General features: G+C 43.8%; 3 protein-coding genes across 7 annotated transcripts in view; all 3 read right to left on the bottom strand.

Annotated features, from left to right (window-relative positions):
- Positions 1 to 2,204: 2,204 nt before the first annotated feature.
- Positions 2,205 to 3,255, bottom strand: LOC147200153 (uncharacterized). Its single transcript, XM_086120792.1, has 2 exons — positions 3,133 to 3,255; positions 2,205 to 2,771 (listed from the first exon to the last, which is right to left on the bottom strand). The coding sequence occupies exon 2, from the start codon at positions 2,745 to 2,747 to the stop codon at positions 2,214 to 2,216; it is 534 nt and encodes a 177-aa protein (XP_085976918.1). The 5' UTR covers positions 2,748 to 2,771; positions 3,133 to 3,255; the 3' UTR covers positions 2,205 to 2,213.
- A 1,379-nt stretch (positions 3,256 to 4,634) lies between these two features.
- On the bottom strand, positions 4,635 to 5,312 carry LOC147200154 (uncharacterized). Its single transcript, XM_086118960.1, has one exon. It carries the CDS (start codon positions 5,295 to 5,297, stop codon positions 4,665 to 4,667), a length of 633 nt encoding a protein of 210 aa, XP_085975086.1. The 5' UTR covers positions 5,298 to 5,312; the 3' UTR covers positions 4,635 to 4,664.
- A 1,784-nt stretch (positions 5,313 to 7,096) lies between these two features.
- The window catches only part of palm3 (paralemmin 3), a 36,240-nt gene continuing 18,491 nt past the window's right edge, over positions 7,097 to 24,845 (bottom strand). For 3 of the 5 annotated variants that reach the window (XM_086120119.1, XM_086120122.1, XM_086120120.1), the window contains 6 exons: positions 24,170 to 24,222; positions 23,502 to 23,582; positions 20,671 to 20,791; positions 18,704 to 18,768; positions 12,046 to 12,076; positions 8,349 to 10,621 (listed from right to left, as the gene is read on the bottom strand). In XM_086120119.1, the coding sequence (XP_085976245.1) occupies positions 9,705 to 10,621; positions 12,046 to 12,076; positions 18,704 to 18,768; positions 20,671 to 20,791; positions 23,502 to 23,582; positions 24,170 to 24,214 (1,260 nt within the window). In that variant the 5' untranslated portion in view covers positions 24,215 to 24,222 and the 3' untranslated portion in view covers positions 8,349 to 9,704. Of the gene's footprint in view, positions 7,236 to 8,348; positions 10,622 to 12,045; positions 12,077 to 18,703; positions 18,769 to 20,670; positions 20,792 to 23,501; positions 23,583 to 24,169; positions 24,223 to 24,845 lie in introns of those variants that run through there. The other 2 variants (XM_086120121.1, XM_086120123.1) reach the window with 2 other exon arrangements.

Consider the following 24,845-nt stretch of genomic DNA (forward strand, 5'->3'; position numbering starts at 1 on the left):
TGTATAATATAAAAGATCCTCTTGCTATTGGTTATTATATATATATATATATATATATATATATATATACAGTATATATATATAAAACATTGGTAATACTACTGTTAATTTGTGTGTTTGTTTTTTATGTTTATTAATATGGATTTTTTTCACATATTCCACAAGCATTTTATGGAATAAATCTTCAGTATCAATATTTTATTGAGACTTGTTATTAATAATCCATTATTCTTCAATCCATCCATTATCTGAGCCACTTATCCTCACGAGGGTCGTGGAGGTGCTGGAGCTTATCCCAGTTGACTTCAAACAGTAAGCCTGGAACACTCTGAACTGCTTGCCAGTCAATTGCAGATCAATAATCCATCCATCCACTTTCTTTGTATAGCATTTATAAAACAATTAAAAAAAAAAAAAAGTCCCCTGAAAATTACAGTAGTACCTTGAAACAAATGTAATTTGCTCCGTGACAATATTTGTGATATCACAACACCAGCATCAAAATCTTCTTTACCCATTGAAATGGCATTATGTTTCAGCCAAAAAAAACACACACACACACATGAAAGCAGGCCTCTCTTGCAAATGGACTTTATAGAACAGTAATAAAACGATTACGTAGAGAGAAAAAAATTACCACTTTGATCAAGCCCATTGATATGTTGCTCCTTCTACCCACCAGGGGACAGTATAATACACAACTGTATATTCGTCTTTTTTTGCAGATGATCAAGAATATGTCCGAGTATTGCTACCTCTTCAGCGTATGTTGTTATGTTTGTTACGACTGTGTTAGCATCGAGCTAGTGGATTTTCTTCTGTGATTTGATTGATTACACAACATTTTGTAATTTTGAGGGTTTTATGATAGACAGATTGGGGGAGGGGGGGGGGGGGTTGTATTCCGAGAGTTTGGGTGCCTGATGTCATGTATGGAAAGAAAGCAAAGAGTGGCTGCATGGATGAATAAACAATTTTATTCAGGTAGCATAAAGTCAGGACCGTAGACCGTGACCTCCTCAACTGGCTTCTTTTCACAAAGCGCCTTGGTGGGATCCATCCAGACGGGCTCGCGCAAGCCCAGACACTTGGCCTGAGCCGCAAAATTTTCCTTCTCGCTCTGCTCCAACTCTCGCCTCTTGCTCACCAGATAGAGGTCGGTGCTGTCCAGACCTTCCACTTTGAAGGTAAACACCAAGCAGTCCGGACAAGGAGTGGAGTAGAAGGTTCCCGCCATGCCCATTCCCATGGCCTCTAGGGACACGACATTTCCTTTCAAGGTGACATTGAGGCGGTAGTACTTGCACTCTTCTCCAAAGCGGTTGGCTTGGATGCAGGTGAAGTCGTAAGCGTGGAAAGTGATGCTGTCTCTCTGCCGGAGGAGGACTTCGTCCGCCATGTTTGTCATGCTGGCAGCAAGCACGGCCCAGCTTCCCGCCGCGTGGCCGGGAGCCATGCCGACCAGCGGCCGCACCAGCTCGTCGCAGGTCGGGGGAGCGCTTCGGCTGCCGGGTAGCAAACAGAGCAAAGCGACGGAGCACACCAACACGATCATCCTGGTATCCTATGTCACGCTGAGCACGCTCACTTGGGAATAGCTGCTGGTCACTTATATAGACCGGTTTCACCACACAGCAGTTGAATGATTCACAGAAATCCAATAGAGCAGTGCTTGTCAAACTTTTGCAGGGAAAAAAAACCCCAAACCCATCAACATCAGCTAGTTTCACACTCTCCCACTGCTAACCAATTACGGCATTTTGAAAACTACAGTGGTGCCATAGAGCTACGAGTGGTTCAACTTGCAAGTTTTATAAGATGCAAGCGGTCATTCGGCCAATTTTTTTGTTTTGCTTTTAATAAACAATTTGAATCGTTTCCCCCCATGTGAAACCACTGCACATAAGCATCAGTACGCAAAAGCCATCTTGCATGATCATTTTTAAAGAGCTATTTGGACTTTTGTAGACGAATGCATTTTGGGTAGCGTAACTGATGGGAAAGGGTAAAAGAATTGTTTCACTTGTTTGTGCAGTGAATAATTCATTTTAACTGACTGGCAACATTGAAAATTTCCTGTGGATAAATTCAGGAGCTGTCTTCGACCCACCAAGTGTGAAACTAAACAAGCTACTCTTCAAGAGTAGCTTGTTACTTTAAACGTTTGCAGTAACACAAAAGCAGAGTGTGCATCAACAGGTTTATTAAATCAATCAGGACTGACAGAGCTCCTTGGTGGGATCCATCCAGACGGGTTCAGGTAAGCCCAGACACTTGGCCTGAGCCGCGAACTCCCCCTTCTCGCCGGCATCCAGCTCTCGCTTCTTGCTCAGAATGTAGAGGTCTGTGGTGGTGTGGCTTGGCGCCTCCACATCAAAGCGGAACAGCAGACAGGTCGTGCAGGAAGTATTGTGGAAGGTGGCGGCGAAAAGATAGTTGCCGCCTGTCAGAGTCACAACGTGGCCTTGCTTGGTGGCGTTGAGCGTCAACGACTGGCACTTGTCAGCAATGCGGTTACGTTGGACGAAGGTGGAGTTGGATGAGAAGAGAGTGACACTGTCTCTGGTCTTGAGAAGGTCTTCATCCACCGAGCGGTTCAAACTGCCGGCGACCAAGGCCCATGTTCCCTCCAGGTGGTCGGGAGGGATGTCCACCAGAGGACGAATCAGATTTTCGCAGGGCAGAGGGGCGCAAGTGGTGCCAGACAGCAAGCAAGCCACAACGACCGCGCACATCAAGTGAATCATTGCGAAGGAGGATATTGATTGAGCCTATGGGATGTGGAAACAGGTGTCTGTCACATTTGTGATGTGCGCGCGGTCGTAGCCAAAGATAGCACCAACTGTATAACTGTCATTGTATTCTACCACTGATCACCATAGCTCTGCTTGTTTCTTTGCGCATTGTCTCACAGCGGTCATTGGCTGGTACCCTTACATGACGGAAAGTCTTTCGATACTTATTAGTCATGTCCTTGTTTATCGTTATTAATAATACTTGTGTAGCCTGTACTACCGGAGACAAATTCCTTGCATGTTCTACATACTTCGCCAATAAAGATGATTCTGATTCCGATTCTTGTTTTACACACAGATCACAGTTCAATCAAAAAGCAAAGAAAGTCTCACTCACCGACTTGATTCACCGAAGTCAAGCAGAACATGAATGACAAAATACGAAAGATCCCTTGCTACTTATGGAGGAACAAAAGGATGCATCTAATTCCACTAAATGGCACGTTAGCAAGTGTGCACCTCATTCCTCTAATTGCACGCTCCTCCAAGACGCGACTGGAGGCGCGCATGCGCACAATGTCGGCTATTAGTGTATCGCAAACTACGGGAAACATACACAGTCAAAATAGTTTGTTCGCGGTCATCGGTGCAGTTTTGTGGTAACAATTTTCTGTGCTGAGATATTACTACGAGTTGCCCTCGTGTCAAAAAACTGTATCATTTTTAAAGATGAAGTTCTCTTGATAAAAAAAGTACTAATTATGATTAGAGTGGAATACCAAACTCGATCCAAATTGCAAGGGGTACAGAAACATTCTAAAACGTGAAATGATATGTTGTTGTCATGATTTCCTGAGACAACAGTTAGAGCAAACTAGTAATGATATGCAGACTTTAAACCTTGTAATTTTTCATCGTGCATGCACCCACATATTTTGGGAGGCATTTCAACGTTGAATATCTCAAAAGGACTGATGATGAACCCAAAATGCAAGATGATGACATTAAATATTGGACAATGGAGCCGGACAAGAAACGGCAAATGATGTACTAATACTTTGATCACTTCTGCTAAACAGTTCAGGTCATAGATTGTGAAATGTCACCCACGGTTTTATTTTGATAAACGAGGCTGTGACTTTCAGGACATTGAAAGTAGTTAAAACAAAACACGCCTTAATATTTAGGATGGTATAGCGCTTTTATTTTTTGATTAGACGGTTCCTCATTTTTGGGGAGGGGGCGGGGGGTTCTTATGTCTAGCCGTGTTGCTTGTTTGCTCGATTTAGTATTTTTCATTCGGCATTGAGAAGTGTTTTGTTGATTTATGCTGGCTTTTGATTAAAAAACATTTAACATTTAAAAAGTACGCTTCTCTAGCTTTAGTAGTATGGATAGAGTTAGGTAGTTCGTCCTAATTCCAATTTCTTTAGTGCATTATTTTAATAGCTCCATATTTATAGTAATGAAAATATATTAGACGAGAGGGCAGCTCGTCATATTATATATAATCTGTTTACGAAATGGCACCGCTGATTGCGGAGGCGTTGAGAAAGTTTACTTTGTCATTTGTGGAGGTGAGCCAGGATGGCCGACCTTCTGCGCATGCGCGCCTCAACTCGTGCAGTGTTCACAGATCACGTTTTGACGTTCGTCTGTTCTCGGTCCTGTTTATATGCGTTCACCTCTTACCAGAATTTCCATCGAGAAGGGGATTGACGATGTCGATAGGTGATGTAAATTTTGCCCCCTTTTTGGGTTAAATACTCATGAGAAGAGCGCAACAAACATACTATTCTGGCTACGTTTTTAGGATACAAAGAAATATGAACAACAATTTTACTTTCCACGACTGCATTTCTAAGAGCTCATTTGAAAGTTTGCAGTAACACAAAAGCACAGTGTGTAACAACAGGTTTATTGAATGAATCAGGACTGACAAAGCCCCTTGGTGGGATCCATCCAGACGGGTTCAGGTAAGCCCAGACACTTGGCCTGAGCCGCAAACTCCTCCTTCACGCCGGCATCCAGCTCTCGCTTCGTGCTCACGATGTAGAGGTCGGTGGTAGTGTGGCTTGGCGCCTCCACATCGAAGCGGAACAACAGACAGGTCGCGCAGGAAGTATGGTGGAAGGTAGCGGTGAAAAGATAGTTGCTGCCTGTCAGAGTCATGACGTGGCCTTGCTTGGTGGCGTTGAGCGTGAACGAATGGCACTTGTCTGCAAAGCGGTTACGCTGGACGTAGGTGGAGTTGGTCGAGACGAAAGTGACACTCTCTCTGGTCTTGAGGTTGTCTTCATCCACCGATCGGTTCAAACTGCCAGCGACCAAGGCCCATGTTCCCTCCAGGTGGTCGGGAGGGATGCCCACCAAAGGACGAATCAGATTTTCGCAGGCCAGAGGGGCGCAAGTGGTGCCAGACAGCAAGCAAGCCACAACGACCGCGCACGCCAAAAGAATCATGATGGAGCGAGGATATTGAGCCTTTTTGGGATGTAGAATCAGGTGTCTGTCACACTCGTGATGTGCGGGTGGTCGTAGCTGAAAGTAGCTTTTATACATGCACCCAGTTCCACAGTTCAAACAAAACGTAGACCAAGTCCCACTCACCGAATGATTCACAGAAGTCAAACAACGGCGACAAACAAAGCAGTCACATAAATGACAAAACACGAAAGATCCCTTGCTACTTATGGAGAAAATTAATGGTGCATCGCATTCTACTAAATTGCACGATAGAAAGTGTGCGACTCATTTCTTCAGTTGCACGCTCCTCCAAGACGCGACCGGAGGCACGCAATCGCATGATGTCGGTAATTTGGATCGGTGTTTGCGGTCATCGGTGCGGTTTCGTGGTAAAAAAAAAAATCTGTGCTGATAGATATTACGAGTTGCCCTCGCGTCAAATATAGATGTATTATCTTTAAATATGAACTTCTCTTGATAAAAATTGTACTAAATTAGAATTAGGGTGGAATACCAAACTCTATCCAAATTGCAAGAGATACAAAAACATTCTAAACGTTAAATATGTTGTTCTTGTTTCCCGAGACAACAGTTAGAGCAAACTGGTAATGAAATGCAGACTTAAAACCATGTAAATTTTCATCGTGCATACACCCATATATTTTGGGAGGCATTTCAATGTTGAATAGCTCTGAAGGACTGTGATTATCCCAAAATGCAAGATGAAGACATTAAATATTGGACAATGGAGCCGGACAAGAAACGGCAAATGATGTACTAATACGTTGCGTTTATTTTGTCACTTGTGGAAGTGAGAGCCAGGATGGCCAACCTTATACACATGCGCGCCTCAGCTCGTGCGGTGTTCACAGATGGTTTTATGTTCGTAGGTTCTCGCTCCCGTTTACATGCTTGCACCTCTCACCAGAATTTCCATCGAGAAGAGGGATTGAGAATGGAGCGAGGTGATGTAAATTTGACACTTTTTTTGGGTTAAATACTCAGAAGCAGAGCACAACAAACATACTATCCTGGCTACGAGTTTTTAAGATACAAAACCCCCCCCCGAACCAAATATGTTTTACTTTGCAAAAGTGCATTTCTGAGATCTCATTTAAAAGTTTGCAGGAACACAAAAGCAACGTGTGCATCAACAGGTTTATTGGATCAATCAGGACTGACAAAGCTCCTTGGTGGGATCCATCCAGATGGGTTCCGGTAAGCCCAGACACTTGGCCTGAGCCACGAACTCCTCCTTCACGCCGGCATCCAGCTCTCGCTTCGTGCTCACGATGTAGAGGTCGGTGGTGTTGTGGCTTGCCGACTGCACGTCAAAGCGGAACAACAGACAGGTCTCGCAGGAAGTATGGAGGAAGGTAGCGGTGAAAACATAGTTGGCCCCTGTCAGAGTCATGACGTGGCCTTGCTTAGTGACATTGAGCGTAGACGACTGGCACTTGTCTCCAACACGGTTACGCTGGACGAAGGTGGAGTTGGTCGAGACGAAAGTGACACTGTCTCTGGTCTTGAGGGCGTCTTCATCCAGCGATCGGTTCAAACTGCTGCCGACCAAGGCCCATGTTCCCTCCAGGTGGTCAAGAGGGAAGCCCACCAGAGGACGAACCAAATTTTCGCAGGCCAGAGGGGCGCAAGTGGTGCCAGACAGCAAGCAGGCCACAACGACCGCGCACGCCAAAAGAATCATTGCGAAGGAGCGAGGATGTTGAGTGAGCCTTTGGGATGCGGAAACAGGTGTCTGTCACACTCGTGATGTGCGGGTGGTCGTAGCCAAAGGTTGCTTTTATACATGCACCCAGTTCCACAGTTCAAACAAAACGTAGACAAAGTCCCACTCACCAAATGATTCACAGAACTCAAACAATGGCGACAAACAAAGCAGTCACAAAGTGACCAAATATGAGAGATCCCTTGCTACTTATGGAGAAAATTAAGGGTGCATGTCATTCCACTAAATGGCACGTTAGCAGGTGTGCAACTCCTTATTCTAATTGGCACATTCCTCCAAGACGTGATCTGAAACGGATGCGCAGAATGTCAGTATTCTTGGACACCCATCCATCCATTTTCTGATCCCCTATCAGTGGCGGATGCTGGTCTGTCAAAGAGGGGAAGCTCAATTTTGGCCGACATTATAAAATGTGTCCGTTTATTTGTACGTGAATTCTACTCTCCGTTCCTTTTCAAGAAAATGATCTGTGACCCTGTCATACCAACAAGGCGTCTTTTCCAGTCCTACAACTACAGGAATTACAATAAAACCCACCAGAAATAGAAGATTAATTTGTCGCTAGTTGTTTACAACAAAGAGTGTCGCTAAACGTCGTAACCAGTAAGAAGAAGCTGATTCGGAACTAAAGTTGAGCACGTTGTAGCGCATATTTAGTCAATGACATGTACACACAATGAAATTTACATTAATATACTGTATTTGATCACTTATTCTTTGACATTTTAGGAGAAGCCGAGCTTCCCTTGCAGTCAGAGAGCCATCGCCACTGCCCTTTATCCTCACAAGAATTTAAGGGCATGCTGGAGCCTATCCCAGCTGTCTTTGGGCAAAAGGCGAAGGACACCCTGAACCGGTTGCCAGCCAGACAACAAACTAAGCAGCCGGCATCCTGTCTTTGCCCTTTAATTGCCAACAAGTGTTGATTTATTACGTACTACATTTTATGCCAGATTTCTGGTCACCGTGTACCACATAAAATCGGTTCACGGTCAGAAAGCACAACCAAAACTCGAAGGTGAACTGTAGATTTTTGAGAAAATTATAAGATTTGAAGACTGCCTTCCAGTCCAAAAAATGTGAAACAAAAGAAAAAACCCCCCCTGCGCTTTAGTAACTTTTGTGGGCCATTCATTGAAAACTACTTTCATCATCGCAAAAAAAGTGCAAAAATCAAGTGGCTTACGTAACCACTTTGTGCAAAGTCTGTTCACAGGACAACACGTGGTGGGTTTAAATCCTGCTTATCAGGTGGCGTCCGGAGATAGCGGCTTTGCATTGGACGGCGTCGATATGGATCGTGAAAGCACATTCGAACAACAATTGGTTCAATCTGGAAAAAGTCCAAAAGGCGGGGAAAAAAACCTTTTGCTCAATCCCACCCCACAAAACTTACACAATGACTCATGTGTCTGTTTAATAATTAATGAAGACATTTCAAAAACTTGACGATGATACAAATTCCAACATGGTTTCCGCATGTGCTATAAATGCATGATGTCGCGCACGTACGGTGATCTGGTTAAATAAAAAAAATCATACTTCAGTAAAAATGTGTTAAATGAGAGCGATCCACAAGAATAGATTCTCATAATTGGGATGAATGAATATATGTAAGTTTTATTACACAACTCAACTATGTGGGACCTTGCTAATAAAATAATTGTTCGTCTCTGTGTGCCCTGCGATTGGCTGGCAACCGATTCAGGGTGTCCCCCGCCTACTGCCCGAAGATAGCTGGGATAGGCTCCGGCACCCCCCGCGACCCTAGTGAGGATCAAGCGGTTGGGAAAATGGATGGATGGACAAAAAAGCCACCTAGCAATCCCCAAATCTCTTCAATAATTCTGCTATAAAGCCCCTTCATTAGAAAAATATTCTCTATGAACCTCTCAAATCAACACAAAACTTTTGTATTTACATTCAAATCAATCAAATATTACAAATAATTAATTTGTGATAGTCTTTTCCATCACACTGCATTAAACTGATTTGGGTTGAGTTTATTTCCAGGATATAAATCCAGACATCGTTACCGAACAGAGAAGGTGGTTAAAAAACAAAACATCAACACCTCCATTGTGGACTGTATCGTGTGATGAAAAAAAAATAAAGGGTGCGGACAATACAGAGAACAAAAATAATAACACTTTTTTTTGTTGCTCCCATTTAGCATGAAATGCAGTTGCTCCACAAATTTCACACTCCAATAATCAAGTTTCACATAACTCAAACTGAAGGTGCATCAGAGCCTCAAATGAGACCAAAAGTCATTTTAGAATATCATTAGTAATGGTTATAATCGCCTACAATGGCGACAGAAACAGTGGAGTGGCTTATTTCAATTAGCTAAAAATTGACATCTTGATTTCTTCAAGGTTTAATACATTTCTATGGGGACCTTACTGGAACCCGACGACACTTAAAAGCAGCAGTGGCAATTACCGACCACTACGGTGCCGTAAGATATTACAGTATGGCCCCTTTAAAATATTGCAACGTTTATGCTACAAAAACATATACACTAAAATTTCACCCGAATCCTTTTTAAAGGATCAGTGACCTACTGAAATTAGTGCAACACAAATTTCATCACGGCGATGAGTGTAAAACCCGAAGTGCACCTTTTCGAGTGGACTTCAGGGCTATTGTGATCAGTGGAATTTTATTTTATTTTTTTAAATACATAAAAGAAGTGTTAATACTTACTTGATGAGAGCAAACTCAAAAGCGTTGTGTTAGTATTTTTGTTGCGTTCACATGACTGAGCAGCACTGGCACGCTTTCTTCTTGGGCGCCGGCATGACCTCCGCCCGCATCTCTGTGGAAGCCGACTGGTTATCGGTGGCGATGTCATCTTGCACTTCGGGGGCTTTGGCCTCCTCCAGGAGGGGCTCTTGCTCGGCGGGTCGCGCCTCAGTTCTGTGGTTTTCCGTGGGGTCGCTGAGGGAAACTTCCTGGAACTGAGGGGGCGGGATGAGGGCGTCACCTTGGGCTTTTGAGGACATGTCGAGCACCTCTGATGCTGGTGTCACGGCTTCGACTTCCCCCTGGGCTTGTGGTGCCTCCTCCGGAGGAGGACAGTATGGTTCCGAGTAGACCGGCACGGGAGTCACCTGAACGGCCTCGAGGGGACCGGCTGGTGACTGGGGCAGCACAGGCGGTGAAGCTTCCGCTTTGGTGTCCTCGTCTTTCGTCTCGGCCTCCAGATGATCGGCCCTGGACTGCAGCAGCACGGAGGCTGTAGTTTCCGCTTCGGTGTCCTCGTCTTTTGTCTCTTCGCGCATACTCCCTGCTCGTTTCGCCACACTCGATTCATCCTTTGCCAACTCTTTCAAAACTTCTGGAGCTACCTGTACCTCCTCCACAGTCACTCCTTCCTCCTGATGCGCTTGGAGCGCAACTTCCTCATCATCCGAGATGACGACGCGTTCGGCACGCGTGGGCACGATCCCTTCCTCCATCTCCATGCAGCTTCGAGGAGCATCGTGTTGCCCATGATTCTCGACGAGGATGCTTCCACTTGGTCCGTTTGTGATGACGGGCTTCTCCGAAGCGTCTTCGCAATGTTGTTTGAGGCCCGATTTCAAGTCCCCTTCGCCGTTCATCAGAACAGAGGCGTCTTCGTCCCGCAATGTCTGGATCGCCTTCATGGCGTGATCCTCTACTGTCCCTGAAGACATGAGTGTGATTAATTTCAATCTTTTAAAGCATTTCATGTAAGAGTGGAGAGAAAAAAAAAGCGCTGCGGTTACTTAGCAAAACACGTTCCGTGACAGTGAAGCAGCAACGTTGCCCGATTACAATTAAAGGCTCTTTTGCCAACAACCTGTCAGTGTTCCCATCAACGCATTTCTTTATTAATTAACAAGACCAAAAAAAAAACAAACATGGACAGCAAATTAATTCATATTCATTGTATTAAGTAGATGCTGTTAGATATGCATGTTGGACAAGCTCCTGGCCATTAAAAAATAAATTAACTGTAAGCTGATAATGTATATACAGTACAAACACCTAAATGTCAGCTTGGCGACAGTGGACATTTTTGGCTAATTTTGACTTTTTATGAGCACATGGTAGACCTTTGCAACATTCAGTTAGCAAGCTGACTGTGCCGAAACAAAAATATGTTGAATTTCAGAATGCTCTTTTGATTTCAGAAAGGTTTTTACAGTATTTCAATTGATATTTCACTATGACAGAGCGAAACTACACACCTAATATGATAAAAATAACTACACATAACTGCAAACATCTAATCTGTTATCGCTCATGTTTCCGTCTCCTCGCAAGGAAGAGGACATTTTGGTAAATATGCCACTGAAAACATCAGAGGATTTCTTAAAGGGGCAGTTACCCAATAATGACAGGGTGGACAGACCAAGATGATCATAATTAGTGAAAATGAACAAAATAAAAATGGAAGTAAAGTAAAATACTTTCCTAAAAGATCATTGAAACAATTTCATGTTCGTAAAACTAATCATAACCATAAAAAGAGGCTTAATAACCTGCAACCAGAATAAACGGCATCCCGGATACACAAGAGTGATGTTGGCCCATGTATTTCACATACTTTAAAATGTTTATGATTTGAAACAAATCCAAATTCACAAGATTACATATCAAATTCACAGCCGACGCCTCGAGATGCCAAATATACGCATTGCAACTAGGAGGCTTGGCTTGCCGCCGGAACAAGTTAAAACATGACAGAAGACATTTTTCACTTTTACCTCTGGATTGTTTTGGGGGCGAATGGAGTTTGATCCCTGCTTGAGCAATTCAGGAGGCGCATGTCACATGTGCAACAGTGTTGCTCCACACGTGATGTCTTTGGCTTGTCGTCGACATTTTACTTTCAACTGTTCCAATAACAGTCACCCAACACACTTTTAAATCTAAACATCACCCATTTGAAGGAATGGTCAGACGGTTGTTAGCCTGCGCTTGTCAACATTGTGTGGCTGTTAAAACATGTCATGATGTTTGAAATGAACACATCCATTTGAACAAGTCTTGAAGATGATCTCTTATTTTTTGATGTGCATTGTAAACGGTGATTCTAACAAAAGAATTAAGGCTCCGGCTTACCCATATCTCCTGCGTCCATGTCCAAATCTTCCTGTTGGGGGAAATAAGATAAGAAAACCTTTATTCGTCTCGCAATGGAGAAATTCCCAACTCACAGCAGCAAAGAGACTTTTCACTGTGATCAAGCTGATCAATATGCACCACAAACCACAAAATTTGAGGAGTTTGTCCTTTGTTGTTTCCCTTATATGATTTCATAAAGCATCATCATAAAGTTTAAAGGTTATCTAAGAGGAAAGCTTGTACACATGAACACAAAGACCAGCCTTGCTTTAAAGACTATGAACGTTTTGAGCATGTTAAAGCTTATTTCACTGTTAGACATTTTCTGGCAATTACACTCAGCGTGCCCAGTGACTGATTATCAGGCAGGATTTGTCGTTGTCAAATTGATGTAAAGGTCATAGACGCTTTCATCGCTGCCTGCATCACGAATCAACAGAACAGTTTCATTTGACATTTTTTTCTCAAAGGGTCAAGATGTGGCAATTTCTCAAAGGGTCAAGATGTGGCAATATATTTAAAGAAACCTTAAAATGTGTGTGTGTGTGTGTGTTTTTTTTAACAACCATGGTCAGTAGCGGCTTGAAGCGTTAAGCTGTTTACGTAACTGCTATGCTGATTTCACTACATGCTGATTGGTAAATTAATTGACTACTTTTTTCCTCAGCTGTTAACACCTGCAGCTTAACTCATTGAATACCACCCCTTTTCACTGGAGCAACCCCCTCAATCCCTCACATTTTACTGAATTTTGACTGATTTGCAAGGCCCACAGAATTTTCTGTTCTATGGCTATATATACATGCAACCTGTCAAAAGAAAGGTGAGACTCTCTTCTTTCAGCAGAAAAAAAAGTTTGTTTCTATCTTTCTCCGTTCGTTGGCAATCAGCATTAGAAAACTGCTAAGTTTTATGGAAAAGGCCGATTTTCTGCAGAAATCCACAGAAAATGAGCTTTTTGTAAAAGCATGCATTTCAAGCATCATTTCAAGTTTTACACTATTTTTTGCTTTTGTGGCAGCTCAAATACCTCGATAATGTGTTCCTCCTACAAAAGAACATTACAAATAATGTTTTTGTAGCAAAATAATTTATTTGCACACAACAAAACTATTGAACTATGAACAAAAGTGCAGCTGTGGAGAAGATGGTTTTTGGCTTCCATCCAGTTTGTCACCACATCGATTCATCCCACCACGTCCAGATGCACGACCTATAAATTATAGAAACATAAAAAGTTGCAAATATATCTTGCTGCAGAGTGAGGTACAATAATTTTATTTACTTTTCTTTCCACCACCAAAGCGAGGAGTCGTCATCTTTTGGCTTCTGGTTGGACAATCTGTAATGTATAGAAGTATGTACAATTACCACACTTTGATTTTTCTATTTTTTTTTATTGTTGCTTTCCACTTACATTTCAACATCTCACACACACATACATGCTGGCACACTGCTATTTACACCATTCATTCCACGTTGCTCAGCATCCAATTGGAAATGAAATAGAATACGAATTTAACACTAGTGGTTTTAGCAGAGCTGAGCGGACCAAATGTGTCCTGTTTTTTTTTTTTTAAACCTATGGCGACATGCAAGTCAGCGCATATTTTCATCCACATCTACGAGACGCATCAACCGTACATAAATGATTAGTGTTACTGGCAACTTCATAGTATAGCGGGGAATGTACATAAAAGTGACTGAGGAGGCATAAGAAGTGATGAAGTTTTGAATGGGAACTTGCAAGCTAGTCAGCAGTTACCTCCTCGTTCCAGCGGCTCTGGCGAGGACTCTCAGCTGCTTTCCGTTATGTCCGAAGGCACATATTCGTCCGATATATCGGGATCCAAATCGCTCTCTAATTCATAGTTTTCGCCATCGTCTTTACGAGACGATTCCAACGAATCGCTGACGTGTGCCCGGCGTCGGCCATGCGAAGCAATGCAGCCTCTTTGCCGTCATCGCTGGAAGTCGCCGGGGAGACGATTTGTGGGCGACATGGGGCATCGGGAGGCACAAAATGCTCTGCCAAGCGATGATCGCTGACGTGGAGCAAGTTCATCTTCATCAGATGAACTCGAAACTCGGCGTGAGCTATGCGGGTTGCGTGTAGCACGCCATGTTTGTGCAGGCCGACGTTCATTTGACGGGTGCCGCTTTCGATTACGTGACCGAAGCATCATTTTCTCTTCCACACAAACACCATCTCCTTTGTTGTTTTGTTTCGAGGACGCTTTTATACCGAAAAAAAATCATTTTTAGTTAGTTATTTCCTTTTCTCCATCGTTGCTAGTTGCTAATGTTCCAATCCACTATCCACATACGCCCCTCCTTCACTATACGCCCTTTCTACTACTTCTGCTGCGTGATCCTGGTTGATTTTTGCCCACTGCCACCCGACGGCCATTTATTTGCTATTTAACATTGCCGTCAAGCCTAATCCTGTGGTGAGAAGTTGCATCGGACTCTCTTGCACCCTCCCCTATGAAAACACGTGATTGACGTATTAATACGTCATGGGGAGGGAACGGCTATGCGCTAATTGACGTATTTATACGTCAAAGGGTGTAAATGAGTTAAACATGAATGCACCTGATTTACATTTTTTCTTTTTAAACCCCAGGACCTTAAAATCCATGTTTATTGATTATCATTTTAATTTTTAAAGGGGGTTAAAAAAAGACTCTTGCTTCAAGCGGGTTAATAATTTAGAAATTGTCATTCAAATTATTTTCAACTATTTGGACTACCAATATCATTAGCATAGCATAAACCCACTAGCTTATTAGTTAGTTAGTTAGTTCCGCCCGCTCCTATTTGGAACATTGGGCGACGAGCCTCCTCCATTTGTTCCGGTCACTGGCGACCCTTCTTGCTCCATGCCAGCTGACACCCATCTCACTGAGGTCTTCTTTGGCAGTCTGTCTCCATGTCTTCTTTGGCCTACCTCTCTTCCTCTTTCCACCCTCTGGCATCCAGTCCATGGCCACACTTGCCGGTCTCTCTCTTGGCAGTCGGAGTACGTGGCCGATCATTTTCCTTCTCCTTTCAGAGACAATGTCTGACAGTTCAGCCACTCCTGCCCTCTTCATCACCTCCTCGTTGGTGATGTGGTCTCTCCATGAGATCCTCAGGATGGATCTCAGGCAACGCCGATGAAAGACATCTAACTTGTTGGTAATGTTGGCTGTCTTCATCCATGTCTCACAGGCGTAAATCGCTGTTGGGATAACCACTGACATATAGAGGCGTAGCTTGGTGGTCGTAGTGATGGCTTTCGATGACCAGATGTTGCGGAGGCGTTGGAACACTCCCGCAGCTTTACCAAGTCTACTGTTGACGTCTTTCTCCACACCACCTGTATTTGAGATGTTACTCCCAAGATATGTGAAGCTGTCAATGTACTCTATGTCATGTTGGTGTAGAGTGAGTGGTTGAAGGTGTTGGTGCTGTCCGACGGCCATGGCCTTGGTCTTTTCCTGGCTAATTCGTAAACCGACCTTAACTCCGTGCTCATGCAGATTGTTGGTCAACTCCTGGAGTGCGGGCTGGGTGTGACTTAACAGAGCCAAATCATCTGCAAATTCCAGGTCAGCTAGTCTGCTCCCTCCCCACTTGATACCAACTTTTTCCCCTGTGATGGACTTCCTCATCACAAAGTCAATTATGATGATGAAGAGTAGGGGTGACAGAATGCAACCCTGTCTTACACCAGTGACAATGTCAAAATCATCAGTTGTGCCACTGTTGGTTTTGACACAACAGGTTGAGTTGTGGTACAATGACCTGAAGATGTTGATGTACTTGAGGGGTACACCATACAGCTGGACGATCTGCCACAGTGACTCCCGGTGGATGCTGTCGAAGGCTTTCTTGAAATCGATATAGTTGATCATGAGTGGTGTCTGAAGTTCTTGGCACTGCTCTATGATGTTTCGAAGGGTAAAGATCTGTTCGGCGCAAGACCTTCCCTTCCTGAAACCGGCTTGCTCTTCCCTCAAGATGTTATCCACTTCATCTTTAAGGCGATGTAGCAGGACACTGCAGAATACCTTGCTGGGGATTGACAGCAGTGTAATGCCCCGCCAGTTATTGCAGTCTGCGAGGTTTCCCTTCTTAGGAAGCGTGACAATGACCCCACGTCTCCAGTCGGCAGGAACCTCTTCAGTATGCCAAATCAGGTTGAACAGGTGGGTAAGGGTCTCCACAACAGCGTCTTGGCCGTGTTTCAACATCTCGGCAGCTACCTCATCGAGTCCCGGTACCTTGTTGTTCTTAAGGCCCTTGATTGCTCTGGCAACCTCAGTCTCGGATATCTCTTTCGATGTAATATTTAGAGCTGGAGCTGGTGTCTCTTGATCCAAATTGAAGAGCACGTGAGGCATTGGTTGGTTGAGAACCTCCCTGAAGTGTTCCAGCCATCTTGCTTCTCCCTCCTCGTCGCTTAGAAGTGTCCTGCCATCCTTGCTCCTGATTGGCACGCTAGAGCTGCTCCTGGAGTTGGTTAGCTCCCGCACGATCTTGTATAGGGTCGTCGTGTTGTTGTTCTCGGCTGCTTCCTGTGCCTCTCTTGCTTTCTCTTCTAGCCACTGTCTTTTATCCTTCCTGCAACTCTTCTTCACTGCCCTGTCCAAGCGCCTGTACTCCTCGTCTTCCATCCTCCAGCTCCGGAGCCTCCTCTTTTGTTCTCTTTTTATCTTGGCCACTTTCCTTTCATCAATCAACTTCCAGGTGTTGTCTGTTATCCATCTCTCTTTGTTGGTACCCCTCTTTCTGCCGATAACTGCTTCTGCAGTTTCAGCAATGGCACAAGAGAACATACTCCACTGCTCCTCAATGTTTGCAAGGTGTTGTGATACCTTGAGCTTCCTACTCAACTCCTCACAGAAGCTTTCTGAGATGTTGTTATCCTTTAGCTTGTCCACTGCGTAAGGTCTCTTGGGCTGCACCTTTTTCACCTTCTTCAGCTTCAGCTTGATTTTACTCACCACAAGGAAGTGGTCTGAACCCACATCTGCACCTCTGTAGGAGCGAACGTCGAGCAATGACGAGCGCCACCTTGTGTTGATGCAGATGTAGTCCAGTTCGTTCTGGGTCCCGCCACCAGGTGAAACCCAGGTTACTTTGTGGATCCGCTTGTGCTCAAAAAAGGTGTTGCCAATGCTGAGGCCGTTGGTACTGGTTAGCATCAACAGTCTCTCCCCGTTGTCGTTCGTGGAGCCTGCAGACCCATGTGGTCCAACTGTGGCATTCAGGCCCCTTCTGTCATTATCCAGTTTTGCGTTGAAGTCTCCAATCAGCATTTTGATGTCATGTCTGGGGATCTCCTCAAGCACGGTCTGGAGCTGGTTGTAGAAGGTGTCTTTATCGTCCGCTGAGGCAGCTTCGGTTGGGGCATAGACTTGTACGATGGTTACTTTGGCATATCTGGTGTAGAGCCTTGCTGTAATAATCCGTTCATTCACCGGCTTCCATCCAATCAATGCTTTTGCTGCACTATTGGAGAGGATGATGCCGACTCCATGGGAATGGTGGTCTTGCTTCCCAGAGTACAGAAAAGTTGCTCCATCAACCACGAGACGCCCTTGCCCCGTCCACCTCATTTCACTAACGCCTAAGATGTCCAGGCGATAGTCCCTCATATTCTTCAGCACCTGGTCCATGTGACCAGACTGGAACATTGTGCGCACATTCCAGGTGCCTACTCTGGTGTTGGTTTTGGTTCCAAAGATTGGGGTCATCAGGGGTCGGGCTTCCTGCTGGATTTCACCCGGCCCCGTCATAGATACATCCAAGGATGTGCCGTCTCTTCTTCGCCGTGGTTTACCGGAATGGCTTCCTCTCGTCGTTTCTGTAACAGGTTTTGTTTTACAGGGTGAGGTTGTTAACCTCACGCCCAACCCCCAACCTGGAGGACCAGTTGGATGCAGTTTAACGTCGTACCCAGCTAGCTTATTGCTAACATACAATGGGGAAACAACATAAAAGGGCCAAAGGAAATGAGCATTGGTATCGCTGTAGTTGTAAACAACTGCTAGTTTAACACAAACGCGACAGTAACACACAATAACGACATTTAAACGTATGAACGGGCATATTATCTTCAACTTGTGTTTACTGACAACTCTTACCTGTGTCACACGACTGCCACCTTAAGGCTAATATGTGCACGCCAGAAGGGGCGGCATGCTCTTGCTTTTTGTATGTGAAATTCTGTACGTGCAGGCGGCTTATTTGTCAACATTTTTTCTCTTTTTTTAAATGAGTGGATGTGGCAGAGACCCGTGCACTCTATAGACAGCAGTTTCCACTCCATTGAGAGCCGCTTGCCGTGTGAAGAACAACATGACATCAGTGGTGGGATACACAACCCTCCGCAATGTATCTGTATCATTACAACACTGGAATGGAAACAGCAATGACAGAGATAGTCTCCATCTTTCGGTTTAAAATATGGGCATTACTGCAAAAGGAGCACGTAGGCAGAAAATGTATTATTCAAGTGACAACGCCATGAACGCAAATGTGAGAAAAGCTTCCTAATGGAAGATGATAGCGAAGTCTTGTTTGACACACATTCTAACAGCTTTTGTTCACAATGTAGGCGTATTGTGTGTGTGTGTGTGTGTGCACGTGTGTGTGTGTCGCTCACTGTTTGGTCCTGTGTGATCTGTTCTTTCTCATCCTCCCCTGCAAATCCCACATTCCGTGATAGCAACGTAAATATGAGACCACACACACACACACACACACACACACACACACACACACACACACACACACACACACACACACACACACACACACACACACACACACACACACACATCTACAATTTAAAACAATCCAACGCTGTCAGTTTACCATTAAAAATAAATAAAAATCACATCTTCAAATCATCTAAATGGCCCTCAGGCTTGTAATCAGGCGAAAATCATCTCCATGGCGACCCTGGATCGCGCACTTTAATCGACAACCATCGTGATTCCCAACCAGTTTACCGGAGCATCCAAGAGCGCCATGAGTGATCATCAGGGGCAATTCTGGAAATGATCAAATTTCACTTTATTTGTCTGCAAATGATTATTGAATAATTCTAAATACCTTGCGGTTCATCTATCTATAGCAGAGATGTATAGTGACAGGCAGAGCAATGAAATGCTCTTACATGGCAGAAAGCGCTCCAGGAGCAAAATGCACGAGTGAAGAACAGCGCAGTGGTACGATTTTTATGGTGAGAAGGTGCGTCACCGCAGGTTCTTAACACAATATCGACACTGTGCACTATTGAAAAGAAACGTGTAAGAGCGGATCTAAAAGTTTAATGACTTTAATTTTATTTCACACTCAGGCCTTTTGTGCTACTGCATTTTCATGTTGGCCATGATGGTAGTTCTGGGAGAAGTACGGTAAAAAAATAAAATAAATAAAAAACAACCTGAGACTGAGAATCACTCATTTATGATACTGGTGCAGCATCCAGAACAGCTCTTCATCACAACTGTGAATGTTGTGCTCCGTTTTGTGTAAAGTAGCGCTACAAACTTTGCTATATACTCAAATGGTCATAAAATATTTATTTTGGTACATGGTGTATTTTTTATATGTAAATATATAGTACACATTTGTCTTTTTTAGTTTCTGATAAATATAAGTTACATTTCAAATTAATTACCACCATATCCAAAGTGAATTTGTATTTTTGTTTGTAGTACGGTTTCAATTTTTGTACAAATAACTTTGTAATCAGAGATGCAAAGAAACTGCAATCGAAGAATAATATAATTGCTCAACTCATTTTTAACTTACTGTCACAATGTCAATATAAAATACAGATGTGTTTTGGTAAAAATTGTGTGTTTATTTCACTTCTTTTTTTCATCCTGCCTGTGTCGATTTTAAGTCGTCTAGGTCATGCCAATTCACAATTGGACTCGTCTTGTTTGCTGTATTGTGGGGGTTTTTTCCCTTTTGAATGCAGCTAAGCTGTTAGGCTAACGATATTTTATAACAGCAGAAAATAGTGGCTCAAAGCATTTCCTCAAAATTTAAATGATGTAAAATACGATGAAAAAGTTGGGTTAGGGGTATTAACAGCCCAGTCATGAATGAATATCTCTGGCACACAAATTACAGTCTTGACATTTTTTTTTGTGTTGTTTCCAGCTAGAGGATACACTTTCCCAAAAGAGGCATAATGTGTGGTCAATTGCACATCATAACAGTAGGTGGGGCCACTGAGCAAAAAATACTGTTACTGCCCTTTTTACTGTCCTAGAGACATACATGCCCAAATAATCATCGCTGATTGCCATGACACTCCTCTACAGGGATGGCTTTGTTCAAGCAGTGCGTTGCCATTCCCTTGAGGGCACATTCAAGCTGACTTTACAGCAATAATGACTGTTTAATCCCGAGAGCGATGTCTTCACGACAGTGTCCTGTGCAGGCCGACCAAAGAAAAGTGTTCAGCACCAAAGCGGAATCACATGCATAATACTCAAAAGAACAACTTACAAAGTGAAAGACGCAAGGGGGGGGGGGAGTATTGTGACATGTTATGCATTAGGTGTTATTTCGACAAGCAGAGCATGTTTTCTATAGTGTGGCTGAGCTCGTACCTGCGCTGTCCCACCTCCTGAGAGGACCACGGAGGGGAGTGGTGTGGGCTTTGGGAATCCAGTGTGGATGGGGACAAAGGAGCTCCCTCCATCAGCCATTGATCTCTCAAAGACTTCCTCTGGAGGAACACAGAGATGAGGCATATACAATACTAGAAAAGTGGAATACATTAGCCTTAAAAAGTCCACAATTCTTGGGAAGAATGCGCCTTAAAAGCTTTCCAACAGACTTTATCGGTAACGTCATCATATCAGTATGCTGTCAGTGAACGTGAGACGACCTAATTTCAAAACAGCATCGAAGGATTTGCTCTGCATGACGTTTAACCATTTCCTCTGCCTTGAATGACTCTTTGAAATTGACAAGAGCGAGTGGGAAGAGAAGAAGCATTTCCACCATTGGAAACGATCTAGAGTTGGGTTACTCCAGAAGAGCAACATAGCACACCTCACATGTAGCGGATATCTTTTGTCGTACGACAGCTGATATTTAAGAGACCAAATGATACCAACAGGGCATCCAAGAGTAATATCAGATGAAGAAATCGAAGAAGCTAGGCTAATTGTTCACTTGTCTGGGAACTGAAGTTATTATAATACTTTGTTCAATTATTGTTCAAGTTATTGTAAACAGAGTCACAAAATTATTGCAAAATCTCAACGTTATTTATTACACATGACAATTTGACATTTAAGTACAGATTCTAGCAAGTTGACACACATGATTTGCTTTTGCGGGCCATATGAATTGACCTGGTGGGCCGGATCTGGCCCCCGGGCCTTGAGTTTGAAACCTTTGCTTTAAAATGTCCCTAGGTGTGACTGTGAGCGTGATTTATTGTTTGTCAACAGGTGCCCTGCGATTGGCTGGCAACCAGTTCAAGGCGTGTACCCCCGCCTACGGGCCGAAGACAGCTGGTATGGGCGGACATTCCTCTTCATTACTGTTTCCTCATGTGCTGTTCGGCTCCTCTCCTGCTGAGCCCCTATCATCTTTTTCATAAAGATCACTGCCTAACTCTGCATGCCCCCTGCTGAAAAGAAAAAAAGGACTTCTGTTCCAAGGCTGAATTGCTTTGGCACTTCCTGACTCCTTGGAAAATGATAAGCTATTCTTTCATAGCACGCCTCCAAATGAGGACTCATCTCCCAAGACAAACATTGTGTTACGTTCATTGCAAATGACTTATTACAGCCATTTTCCCCCCATTGAGCAAATGTTACTGGAGCACTTCAAAAGAAATACATAATGTAATATTTAATGAAAGTGATTGCTATGTAGTTTTTACACACAAAAGCGGTCTGCCGTCTCACTTTGTTCTTTATTTATGCCAGAAAACTAGTGCTGCTTCACACTCGAACGACTAAAATGACATGGGTCCAATTCTTGGCTCCAAATAAAGAAATCAAATAAAAGTGCGTTCATTTTGAGTAAACTACAACAATCTCTAAGTGCAAAATGATAATACTAGCCTTGATTACTCGTGAATTTTTTTTCAGTGGAAATTGTCACAAGTAAAGTATCTATAAAGAAGTAAAGTACTCTATAAAGAATTTATCCCCGGACGCCAGACGCCAAGTGAACTTGTGGCTCCACATCGCGTTAAGCTATGTTAGCTAGCCAGCTATAGCTCGCGGGGAGCTGTGGGAGCGCAAGATAGAAATCACCAAGCATTCCCCGATCCAAACAGCGGAAAGCAACTCGGTTGGGCGACTGTGCAAATGTGAAGGCACAGGGTTTTATTTTTATTTTTTGTAACGATGCCGTGTGCATTTCATCACATTTGTTTATGAAATGGGCGCTGGACAGTGTCTTGGTGTCTTGACTGAAAATACTTTTGTTTCTCATTTAACATTCTAATTTCCTTTCTCAAGATATTCTACTTTGAGATGCACCGCAAAATAAATTCACGTTTCTACAACAAGCACATTGCCCACCCCAGTGACACATATTTTTCCACTTGCATCTGAAATCTCAAAACTCTCCGAAACAGCCGACATCCTCATGTTTCCAAAAGGTCTGCTTACTGTTATTGGCTACTTCCCTTTAACTATAACGGGCACAAAACATTCTCTGTCTTCTCCTGCCTCAGAGAACAAGCTCCTCTCTGTTACCTTGCCTGCCCCCTTCAGCTAGCTGCATGCAGAATAACCTCCAAACATTCCAGGAGTGGCGCTCACACCGATGCGCTTTTTTTTTTTTTTTAAATATGGCAATCAGCTGACATTAACAGTGACAGATTTAGCCCAAGGTAAAATACAACAACTTGTCGATAAATTCTGCTCTTTTGTGAATGCAGCACTGTTGTGAACACTAATGCTGCGAGGCGTCTCCAAGGTAGGAAGAATTAGCTCATTAAAAATTGAAGCATCCTTCGACTTCGTTTTATGGCTACACTAAAAAACGTCAACAAGCTTGCAGATGGACATAAATCATGGTAACCGACGCCCTATACCTGCATGCACGATAACACACACACACCCAAAAGTGCACAATTTGAGGAATGTACCGAAGGCAGCGTAACACGGTGGAGTAGGAAATGGGAACGGCAATGTGGAAATGATGTGAGAACAATGGAGGTGCTCTGTGACTTGCTCTGAGTGGACACCAAGCCATGAGAGCTGCGAGGTTCAGAGTGTGTGAAAAGGAAACAGACAGGGAAAGCTATCTGCTCCCAAACGAGCCCGAAGAAGTCTATTGTGAAAAGTATATGTGAGAGAGTGAGAGTGAGAGTGAGAGAGAGAGAGAGAGAGAGAGAGAGAGAGAGAGTGAGAGTGAGAGAGAGATGAAATAAGACGTCTAAAAAGATCCTGCTAAAGGTGTCAGACCTTGAGCTGCTGCAGTCTGAGTTTTTCATCCTCCATATCTCTCTTGGCTCGCTCCTGCTCCTCCCACAGACGCCGCTTCTCCTGGAGACGGCATGTAGGCCAGAAAGCCACAAATTAAATTGAAGTGATAACTGAGCCGCTAGATTGACTGATTAATCGAACCCACCCCTCCCATTTTATTAAATTGCTGAATCGTGTCTTGAGGCACTTGAGACACAATGGACAGCAAAACTTTGCTGCGACCAGCAGAGGTGCTGTTGATTCATTCCTATTTAATTTCATTTGCCTTGGACACTTTAGTTATTCAGCTAATAATAACTCAAATCATGTCATTTGGGGGGGGGGGCAGGGTGGGGTCACCATTGTAATGGTAGCTATTGTAATTAAGCATGTTAAATGTTACTTAAAATATTCTCTGTACTTAATAAAGGGTTGACGATGGTTTCAATCTTCGTAACAAATTGATGACTTATTCGATTTTGGAACTTAACCAGCATCACATATCGATTGCATTGGACTTTGGCAGTCCCGCTGTGTTTGCATCAAGGCCGCTGTTGATCCAGATATCAACATCACAACAGCCCGTATTGTTCAGTGCAGCCTGGTATTGTTTTCCACTCCTTTTGAATGATGTATGAGCAACAAACAGCTCCTCTCTGTGGACTCACAGCGATGGCCTCCAGTCGCTGTTGGTACTTCTCCGCCTCATCCATCCTGGCACCTGTGACACAGACAAAGACAGGGTGAAAAGGTGACACACACATACACACACAAGTTCGATCTCCCTTGTCTGGAGTCTCAGGGCAAATCTGTTTTTTTATTCCAAGTGGGAAATCTTGGATGGTCTCTGGGACCGTTAGTTAACACGGTGAGATACCCATCCAAGAAAGCACCCGGAGGAGTCCGATAGTCCCCTACAGATGTGGAGTGAGTGATACGAATGTATGTGCATGGGCAAGGAAGCACAAAATGCTCAAATAAGAATGATAGGAAGGAAAACCTACTGTGGGAAGCGTGAGATGGAAAATCTACAGCATATAGTGTAGAATGTAAACAATACAGCCAACAAAGGGAGGAAAAAAAAACGTATATGCTCTCGATGACTGGAGGTGGCAGTTTACAGTGTAAGACTCCTTAGGGACCACAATCTCGCATCTCAGCAGGGTTACGGATGAGGAAATAGCAGGCAGAGATAAACAAGCACAGCCAATTGGCAGCTTTGATGAAGAGATATTGAGGAGCTCCCAAAAGACACACACGATCGCGGATAATTAGATGGAATACAGGAGGAGAGCGCTGACATCGTCAAAAAGTTCGAGAGAGTGGGAACGTCGGGATGGTCGG

This window comes from Hippocampus guttulatus, chromosome 9 (assembly GCF_054856545.1).
Source record: "Hippocampus guttulatus isolate MCC_2025c chromosome 9, RoL_Hgut_1.0, whole genome shotgun sequence".
Lineage (NCBI taxonomy): Eukaryota > Metazoa > Chordata > Actinopteri > Syngnathiformes > Syngnathidae > Hippocampus > Hippocampus guttulatus.

Coding starts and splice junctions, on each gene's coding strand:
- LOC147200153 (XM_086120792.1), bottom strand. CDS start 2,747: ATGATTCACTTGATGTGCGCGGTCGTTGTGGCTTGCTTGCTGTCTGGC.
- LOC147200154 (XM_086118960.1), bottom strand. CDS start 5,297: ATGTATAAAAGCTACTTTCAGCTACGACCACCCGCACATCACGAGTGT.